A 10,620-nucleotide genomic window follows, 5' to 3' on the forward strand; every position below is an offset into this window, starting at 1 on the left:
ATGTCAGGTCCACGGATCTTAGTGCATGTGATATTTGATACCCAATTATCAAAATTCCCACCAATCTACAAATGAAACTGCATGAGTGAAATACAAAGTATAAGTGATTATCTTAGAAACAAAGAGTGTGATATATTTTAAATTAACTATAGAAAGGAAATCTCTTCCCCTGTCACTCAAATCACCTCAAGATAAATGATGCTATATAATTAAGTAGAGGAAAGTTTACTTTGCTCAGATCCACGGGGAACAGTAATCTTTAACACTTACTGAATTTGTGTTAATTAGGTATCCAGGAAAAGTATTGGCATTATTAAAAATGGCTGTAGGGCTTAAAGGAGTAAGGGAATTTGATTGAGGTGAATTTAAAAATCTTTAGTCAAGCATCAATGACAAAGAAGAAAATGGCAATGCTTTCTACTCTTTTGCTAAATAATGCTAATAAAAAAAGCACAAAAGACAGTTTTTACTTTTATTAATATACATCTGAACTAAAAAGTGAAAAGAGTGAAACTGGAGCATCTACTAACCCTATAATGGCCAAAAAAAGGGTTGAAAATACAGCTGATACTACCAAGATACTAAAAAAAAAAGAAATTACTCATTCTAAATTTTCTAGTTTTCAGTTCATGTAAGAAATTGTGCAAGGTCCTTCCTAACCTCCTCTTTTGTCTTTAGTTAAAAATGAAAACAAAATATATCCTTGCAAAGTTGTTGTAAGGATCGTATAAAATGATGAATGTGAGAACACTTGGAAAATTCTAGAGAGTATAATATATTCAATGTCATTTATGCTAATGATTTGAAATGCAAATTATTTTGACCAGAATTCTTTTGGATTATGAATCATACATTTTCCAAGTCACACCTTATTTTAAATAAATGTCTGATTTGTAATTGCTTCATTTTTCCTTTAAAAAGAAAGATGAATAATGCATTTCCAAGGCATCATTAATGAGTAAAACAGCATTTTAATTAATGTGTCTTTAATTAACCAAAATACATTTTCTTCATAAGTTCTGAAGTTCTTTTTTCCACCCCCTCTAGGCAAAAGAGCAGCATTAAATGTTTCAGCCCATTAGGTCTTAAAGTTTAGAGCAGCTAAAAAGTTGAATTCCTGGATTCATATTACAAGTCATGCAATGATTGAGGAGGACAGAAGGAAAAAAATCAATGCCTTTTGGGTAAGTTGCTAGAAAATAATATTGACTTGCCCAGAGACCTAATAGGTCTGTCCTGGAGAAGGTGACACCAGGCTGTTTTTTGGAGGCAAAGATTTTTAAACTCTCTCACATACTTTGAGCATGTTGGCAGGAGGGACAAATCCTTGGAGAAGGACATCATGCTTTGAAGGGTAAAAGGACAACCCAACAGAGGGAGATTCTGGATAAACTGGATTGACTCCGTAACTATGGTAAAGGAATCAGAAATGGTAAAGTGGGCTCAACATAGGGCCAGATTTGAAGCTATTGTTATCAGGTTGTTGTGCATCGTAATAGACTCACTGGACATAACACCACCAACAATAACAATAAACTTTCTGTTAACAGTAAGTCATATCGAATATTTTCTTCATATAAACATTCTTTTCAGAAATACTATTTACTTTGATTTTCTGCTTCAGTTAAGCACTACTCACAAAGCAATTCAACAGTTATAGAAGAACAAAATAACATGGGAACCAAAGGTCCCACCTATAATTTCAATTTACCATTTACCAAATAATCCTTCTCTTGGCATGCAGTACCCACAATCAAGGGGGTGATTCTGGCCAATGGTGACCCATGTGGGCCAACTCTGATCCACAGTTTATCTATATTACTTAGATTTTCAAAAAGAGAATTTATCAGAAATACATAACCAGGTATTTCCTCCAAGACTCCTGTACTTAGATGCAAACCTCTTACTTTTAACTAGTAACCTAGCATGTTAAATGTTGGAGAGATGTGAGTACTCTCCTGCAGGCATTTGGTCTTGTAAATCATTGATGATATTTAGTCACATGCAAAACACAAGCGAATAATGCTAATCTAGAACTTCACAAAAACAAATCTCTTAGAGAAGAAAAACAGACAAACAAAAACAAACCCAAAAGTTAGCAAATTATTTCAGCAAAGATGCTTTCTGTGACATGTGAGCTGCCTCTTTCTGTAGCTAGAGTCAAAACATAAACTATGTAGACCCCTGTAATAATATCAACTTGACTCATTGCTGACCAGTCAGAACTAGTTTACAGCTGATCCTGCAGTGGAATTTCAGAGGCTGTAAATTGCAAGGGAGGAGATTGTCTGCTTTTTTGTCAAGAGTTGATGGTTGATTTTAACTGGCTGGCTTTGGGTTGACAGTGCAACACTGATATCCCTGGAACAAGCTCAGAGATAACTTTGCTCTTTGTACTCATGTTTCAGACTCTGTAAAGCAGTTTCAATCTTCAAACAGCAAGAAAACACTCCTCTATGAGGATGGCCCAACTAAGCCCAAGCTGGCCCAGCTAAACAATGTACTCTGAATAAAATGTTTTACTGGTGTTTTCTTTCCTTTTTTAATTTTTAAATTTGTTTACATTTTGGCTTTCCTCAGACTGTGAGTCTTCTATTCTAGTGTGCCTACTCTCAATACGCCATTGCCATCAAGTTAGAACTGACTCAGAGCTGACAACCATCTATTTTTCCGGAGCTTTTAAATCTCGCAGAAGGACATTGTCCTTCTTTTTCCAGGCGGGCTAATGGTAGATTTGAAACTCCAGAAAGGTGTTACATTTCAGTTAGAGGCACAATTCTCTACACACTGTGTCACCTAATTATAAGTTCAACAAAAAAGCCAAGCCCATTCCCATAGAGTTGCTTCAGAGAATAGAAATCTTTACAGAAACAAACTGCCTCATTTTTCATCTGCAGAGCAACTGGTGGATTTGAACCATTCACCTTTTAGTAAGCTGCCCAACAACTCAATCTACTATTCTCTAAGGTTTCTGAGCCTTGGGTAGGGCTTTCAAAACCCTATTTTTTATTTCCTGTGATTCAGAGGCATGTCATTGGAGAATAACAAAGAAGTAAATTCTTATCCTTCTTTACTGTATACACACTTTTTTAAAAAAATTAAAAAAAAAAAGAAGGTACTACTGCTTCTACCTGGGCTAGTTTGTGTAGATGTGAGTTTCTAAGAATTTCTTCATTTCCTCTAGGTTTTTAATTTTTCAGAGGATATATGTCCATAATATACCATTATTATTATTTTCTTTCTTTTGGTTCTGTTGTGACACCACTCATTTCATTTCTGGAATCATTTCTATCTTTTCCTTTCTTACATTTTAAATAGGTTTATCAATTTTATTGATCATTTTGAAAAGCCAAATTCTGGTATTCTTGGTAGTTTCAACTGTTTCTCTGTTTTATAATCTATTCCCATTCCTTGTACTTTATTCTAGAGGTAATAGGGTTTGCCTGCTTTACTTTTAGGTATGTTGGAAATGCTGGGTTAAGTAGTTGATTTTAATTATTTATTTCCCAATATTTGCTTATTACCATTAACTGACTGACCTCTGAGTACTGCTTTTGCTGCACCCCAGAGGTTTTAGTATGTTGTGCTTTCACTTTCATTTGTTTTGAAAGTTTTTTAAATTTCATTTTCCTTTTCTTCTATTATCTAGTAATGGTTGTTGTTGTTGTTGTTGTTATGTGCTGTCAAGTCATCTACGACTCATAGCCTCCTGCTCTGTCCTGAGCAAGTCTCAATAAGTCCAACACACCTACCCTTATTGTCCCAGTCACTAAGTGAATTAATCTTATTCAGGGTCTTCCTCTCTTTCACTGCCCTTCTACCCTTCCAAGTATTATGTCCCTCCCCAAGGACTGGCTCTTCTTTGCAACATGCACAAAGTATGTCAGAAGAATCTTCAAAATCATTAGCCTCCAGGGAGCAGTGTAGTTTGTTATACTAGCAGTCCATGGTATATTCATTATTCTCCTCCAGCACCACAACTCAAAAGTATTGATTCTTCTTCTCTCATGCTTAGTCATTATCTAGCTCTCTGATGCACAGCAAATGATTGCAAAGACCACGGCCTGAATCAGGCATACGTTACTCTCTAGATTGACATCGTTGAACTTCAGTACTCTGGAGAGGTCCCTAATAACAGATTTCCCAAATGCAATTCTTTTGATTTCCTGGCTGTTCTAAGCACAGAAGTACACATGAAGAATTCTGTCATTTTGTAAAACAGATATCTTACAGACCAAGATAAGACGGTTATTCTTTTTTCTTTTCTTTTATTTTTCCCCCTCTCCTTGTAAAGAGATTGACGTTTTGAGGGTTTGCTTCTTCTCTTTTAAATTGTAGTTAGCAGATTCATTTTACTTGTAACTCCTAAGTATTGTTTTCAGTGCTCAGGCTGAAACGTCAGTGTAACATTACAGTCCTCTTCATAGAGTGAAGCCCACCACCATCTGAGAAGGGGACAGGGGAGGAGAGATGGGGAATATCCCCAGACCAGTGCCAAAATACGCCTTTAGGTTGCTATTTACAAACCTGGGCGTCCACAGCCTCTAGCAGGCCCAAGAAACACGGAAGTCACGTGAACCAAAACAAAAGGAACAATGTGCCCAGGCTCAGCCTCTCCTGGGTTTTGATTAGTTTATAAATCAACTGAGGCTGGCCACGGGCTTCCAATCAACTCAGGAGATCCGGGAAATATTAGGAAATGTTAAACAGATCTCCAAAAACCACCCTTTTGAGCGAGGAACAAATGCTCACTCAGTGTGTACTCAGATATTGCATTTACAGGGACAGACCAGACACAAAGAAAAAGTTGGGAAAGGGGGGAGGACGGAAAAAAAGGAGTGGCAGTAAAAATTGTATTTTATTCCACCCCCTCCCACCCTCCCTCCCCCTGCAACCCCCAGTACACTTTTCCCCTCTCGATCCCACAGCAACGTTACAATCAGAAAAAAGTAAGTTTCGGGGTCGGGATTTGGGGGAGAGGGTATGGGTAAAAACAGTCAAGTCACAATAGGAATTTTCAAAATAGGTTATTCCGCTTAGTCATTGTCTTCTTCCTCATCATCAGGCTCTAGTTTTCGCTTCTGACCCCTTTCTTCTTCTCCAAGATCTTCTTCATCTTCCTCGTCATCGACTTCCCCATCATTATAACCGTCTTCATCTTCCTCCTCCTCAATGCTCACATCTTCCTCTTCACCTTCCTCCTCCTCATCCTCATCTTCCTCGTCTTCCATTAGCTGAGCGTCTTCATCATCTTCTTCCTCATCCTCCTCATCCTCTTCGTGGTCCAGGCCCTCCACGTAGCCCTCAGCATCCGAGTTAGATGCTTCCTTGTCATCCTGGTCGTGGCCATCAAGATATGTGAGTTGTGGGAGGAGCTTGAATACGTTTTCTCAGTAGTTGTTCAGGTAAGTTACCTCACAATTGAAAAGGTCTAAGCTCTTGAGGTTTTCTAACTTTTTCAGTGGCTCTATTGTGCTGAGGTCTTTAATTTTGTTGCCACTTAAATTTAGATGCGTGAGGTTCGGACACTTTTCTGCCAAAACTTCGAGGCCCCCTGAGATTCTGTTATCGCTTAGTTCAAGCTTCTTAAGTTTGTTTAACTTCGGTAAGTTTGCGACTGAGGTGAGGCCTACGTGGATTGTACTTAAGAACTCCAGTTCTTCAAATTCATCCGTGAGGCCTTCAATCTGGCCTTCATTTGACCGACAGTTGTCCAGGACAAGCTCTTTCACATCAGAGGGCGTCCTGTTCCGCAGCTCTAAATGAATCCGTTTGTCCAGTTCCATTTCTCGCTTGCTCTCTCTGCAGAGGCTTCCGTGCTGGCAGAATTCAATCAATCCATGGATGTTTTAAGAAGGGCTATTGTTTGGAAAAAAACATCATTCTTGGAAAAGTCAGCAAGAGAAAGGAAGACCCTTAATGAGATGTATTGACACAGAGACTGTAACAGTGGACTCATGTATATAAAGAGATTATTAGACTAGCTCTTGATAAGGAAAGGCTCAGATCCATTTTGTATAGTCATTATGAATCATAATGTACTGTATGTAATAGATTGAAAAGGTATGAAGACAGGATACATGCCTGACATACTCCCTTCCTTATTTTGAACCATGCAGTGTTTCCCTGATCTGTTCTGAGGACTGCTTCCTGGCCCACGTGTAGGTTTCACATAGGCACAATCAGGAGTTCTGAGATTCCTATACTCCTCAAAGTTAATCACAGATTGTTGTAATCCACGTAGTTAAATGCCTTTGGATAGTGAACAAAACAAAGATATTTTCTGGTACTCTTTGCTTTCTGCCAAGATTCATCTGACATCAGCAATAATATCTCTATTGCCACAACCTCTTCTTAACCTAAAACAAGGCCAGGAGTGAATTGTAGAACAGATAAACACCAGTTCATACGCAAGTTAAAACTGAAGCTTAATAAAACTAAGTCTGAGAAAATGAAAATAAGGTTTTGAGTAAATATCAACTGAATTTAGAAAGCATCTTAACAATCTATTTGATGCATTGAATACTAATGACCAAAGACTGGATGAGTTGTTGCAGGATAACATCAAGGACATCAGATATAAAGAAAGTGAAAGGTCATTAAAAGGACAGGGATGTAAGAAAAGACCAAGAGACTCTGAAATTTGCCGCAGGATACAACAAAGCTAAAACAAAAGGAAGAAATTATGAAATAAGAAAAATATATAGCAGAATATTTCAGAAAATAGCTCAAGCTGAAACTAAGCACTATAATGAGATGTGCAAAATTTAGAGTTAGAAATACAAAGAAGAAGATCATGCAAGGCATTCCTCAAGCTTAAATAATGGAAGAAAAACTTCTCACCTGATCTTACAATACAGAAGGGTTTTATGGAAAGATATTGAATGATGGGAAATATCAAAAGAAGATGGAAGGAAAACATAGAGTAACAATACCAAACAGAATAGATTAATACTTAACCATTTCAGGAAACAGCAGGTGATAGAGAACTAATGGTACTGAAGAGACATGTCCAAGCTGCAGAAAGCATTGGTCAAAAGTAAGACTCCAGGAATTGATGATTGATAGAATATTAACTGAGGTGTTTCAGCAAACAGATGCAGCCCTGGATATGCTCTTTCTTTTATTCCAATAAATTTGAAAGACACCTAGTTGCCTAACTGACTAGAATAGATCCATTCCGTGTCTATTAAAAAAAAGTGATCTAATAAAATTATCAAATAATATTCTTAATTTCATATACATGTGCAATTTCAGAAAGATTTTATGAAAAACTACTAGAGAATTAGCATTAAGGTCTTTCATTCATAGGGTCACTATGAGTCATCTACGACTCGATAGCACTTAACAACAACAATGACATGAACTTCTATAACTATCATCATTTCCATAAGTTCATAGAGTTTCCCAAGGTATATTGTTTAGGAAGTGGATGCCACTCCTGCTTCCAAGCCTGTCTTAATCTGTGAGCCCCACTAAACACTGCCCACCATGGGTAACCATTATGACAATGACACACAAATAGCACAGTGTTCAGCATCACAACAAAACCAAGTTACCTCAGTACAGCAAATAGACAGACCAGTGCCCGGTCAGGAGGGTTTCTTTCTGTTGTACATAAGGTGGCTAGGGGTGGAGCCATCTCAACAGTAACTTACACCAATAGCCAAAAACTCTACTAGGCCTGAGTCCAGCTATACTGCAGCATAAAATATGAGCATACAAAAAGAACTTGTATTTCTACATCCTCAAAACTAACAATTTTAAAATTTAAGAAATTCCATTTAAAATAGCATCAAAGAATAAAATATTTGCTACCAATGTAATAAAAGTAATGAAAACTTATACAAAACATTGTTAAAAGAAAGTAAAAGGTCTTCCAATAAATGGAGAAATATTTCATATTCATAGATTGAAAGAATTGAAATTGGTAAAGATAGTAGTATTTCTCTAGGTTCTTATAGGATTGCGTCCAATCTGTAGATAATATTGTATGTTATATGAAATAATCTTAAATTTTTGAGACTGCTCAATTTTCTTTTATGTCCATACGGGAGAACTTATTTTATTGATTTATATTCAGTTTCACAAATTTTATTTTCTGCTGGACCTAATCTGTGATTAAGCCCATCCATTGATTTCGCTCCACTTCTTTTTTTTTTTTTTTTCCCATTATAACAGCCATCTTTATTTGTAAAAATCCAGATATAAAATGTAGTCAGTCTTTCCAGGTTTTCCTGTTTTACAAAAACAAAAAGGCACATAAAAACCTTTCCCACAGACGGATGATTTTCAGGCAGCCCTCCCCCCTCCCCCCATATATCTACATGCTTCATTCTGGGATGCCTCACTTCCCCCACATGCTTCGGTGCTTTCCTACTAGGTTCCGAATTCCAAGACTGAAGTACACAAAGTGGGGTGGGTGGGTGATGGATGCAGAATGTGGTATGATGCTCCACGGCGTGCAGGACGGGGGACTAGTAGTAAGTTTCCTTCTCCACCCAGCCGCCAGGGCTTCGCCTGATGATGAGCTTTCTGACTTCATCATACACGAAGATGAGAAGTGAGTAAGGGAAGGCACAGAACCACCAGGTAGGTTTGAGGGAATACATCCTCAGGGCCACTCCCATGCCAGGGCAGTAGGAAAGGAAAGCAGCAAGGGCCGTCTCTTCAAAGAGGCCAAATATTAAGATCTTGTTCTTCATCCCCTGCTGGAAGACAGAATTCCTTCTGGTCTTGCAGATGGTCAGATCAGCCCACTGCACCACCACAATGCTGACAAAGAAGGCAGTGTGGCAGGTAAACTCCACGATTTTCCTCTGCTCGTATGTCCACTGCTGCCCGTAGCTGTCTTCCAAATCGTTGACCCAGCGGTCATCCCAGTCCATTCGGATGCCCAGGAGGTCAAAGGGGAGGAAGCCATTCTCAGCCAGAATCACAAAATAAGTGAAGAAGCCTCCCAGCGCCTGGATCATACCAATCTGTCCATAGGCCATACTGATGAGCCTCTGATTTCGCTCCATTTCTGTTACCATGTTTTCAAAGTTCAAAATTTCATTTTGTCCTTTAATAATTTCCAGATGATATTGTTGTAACTTTCTGAATAGTTATACCATTGATGGTCCAAAAATACCTCCAAACTACTTAATGAGGTCCTTTATTGTAAATATATAATTCTTCTGTTAACTGTTTCCTCTGAACTAGTTGTCTAACCTTTTCTAGTTTGCTGCAAGAAGCTGAAATATCTGTTTTCACAAATTTCTCACATAATTGTTAATCTTTCTCTGCTCTTACTCCTTTAAGTTTATGTCTTATTTATTTTTACAAGTAATAACAGCTAAGGTAATATACTAATTTACTATATTCATTCAATCATCATTGTTTTAATTTTTCCCTGGACAACTTATTAAGAAATTATTGATTGATGAACAGTATAAACAGACCAATTTTTAAAAAAATACTTGTATGTGGGGGTGTGTGTGTGCATGTGCGCGTGCATGTGTGCATTCAGCTACATATATAAAAAATGTTTCTGTTTATATTTACTACCCATTTGTTAATTTTTATTTTTACAACATTTATATCCTTACTTTTTATTATCTACTTGATCTATCAGTTTCTAAAACAAGTTAAACTGCAATGTTACAATTACTGTTGTGACTATTTTTGTATTTAATTTAATTTAATTTTATTTTATATATTTCTATTTTATTTTATATATTTCTATTTTAATGTACTAACTGTATAAATATTCATAACTGCTTATGTCTTGGGAGACTGAAAATGCAGTTGTTGTTATGTGCCATTGAGGCAATTATGACTCAAAGCAACACTATGAGCATGGTATCTGAACTCTCTTGTATCTTGTGCCATTCTCACCTGCTCTGACTACTTGAGCCTCTTAGTGTAGTCACTATGTCAACCTCTCTTTAGCAGCTCTTCACTTTTCTAAGCACGATGTCTCTCACTAAGGAACAACCTCTCATAGGAACATACCCAAAGTACATGGGGTGAAGCTTTATCATCTTTGCCTTCAAGGGTGTGCACTATGGCCGCACTTTTTCCAATATATATCTATTTGGTTTTGCCATCTCTTGAACACTTATACTCTTTTCCAACATCACAGCTCAGAGACATTAGTTGTTCTTTTATCATCCTTATTTATTGCTCAGCTCTCCAATGCATAGCATTTAATAAAAAGGCCATGACCTGAATCATGTGCACTTTAGTCTTCAAATTGTTATCATTGCTCCTCTATAATTTGGAGAGGTCCTTCACTTCAGAGTTGCCCAGTCCAATATGTCTTCTGATCTCCTGAATGCTGGTATCAAGTTTATTGATTGTGGATCCAAGAAAGGTGAAATTGACAATTTCAATCTTTTCTCCATCAAACATAATGTTGGTAATCAGTTTAATAGTGAGAATTTTTTAAATTTTTTTCTCATTTCTTTTTTTAAAATAAAATGTTATTTTATTTTTATTTTATTTTATTTTAATGAATGTTTACAGAGAAGTTACATTTTCATTCATTAGTTGTTGCATATTTTACCCCATCTCCCTCCCTTCTCCCTCTCTTCCCCCTCTCCCAATTCACTTTTTTAAAACATTTATTCATTGTTG

At 37.1% G+C, this 10,620-nt stretch overlaps 1 protein-coding gene and 1 pseudogene across 1 annotated transcript; both read right to left on the minus strand.

Annotated features, from left to right (window-relative positions):
• Positions 1-5,036: 5,036 nt before the first annotated feature.
• LOC102846241 lies at positions 5,037-5,786 on the minus strand (annotated as a pseudogene).
• Positions 5,787-8,477: 2,691 nt separating this feature from the next.
• On the minus strand, positions 8,478-9,008 carry LOC102846642 (sodium/potassium-transporting ATPase subunit alpha-1-like). The gene has a single exon (XM_006887328.1). It carries the CDS (start codon positions 8,994-8,996, stop codon positions 8,478-8,480), a length of 519 nt encoding a protein of 172 aa, XP_006887390.1. The 5' UTR covers positions 8,997-9,008.
• Positions 9,009-10,620: the final 1,612 nt, after the last annotated feature.

The sequence above is a fragment of the Elephantulus edwardii genome, unplaced genomic scaffold, assembly GCF_000299155.1.
Source record: "Elephantulus edwardii isolate Elephantulus edwardi_28Jun2011 unplaced genomic scaffold, EleEdw1.0 scaffold00056, whole genome shotgun sequence".
NCBI classification, from domain to species: domain Eukaryota; kingdom Metazoa; phylum Chordata; class Mammalia; order Macroscelidea; family Macroscelididae; genus Elephantulus; species Elephantulus edwardii.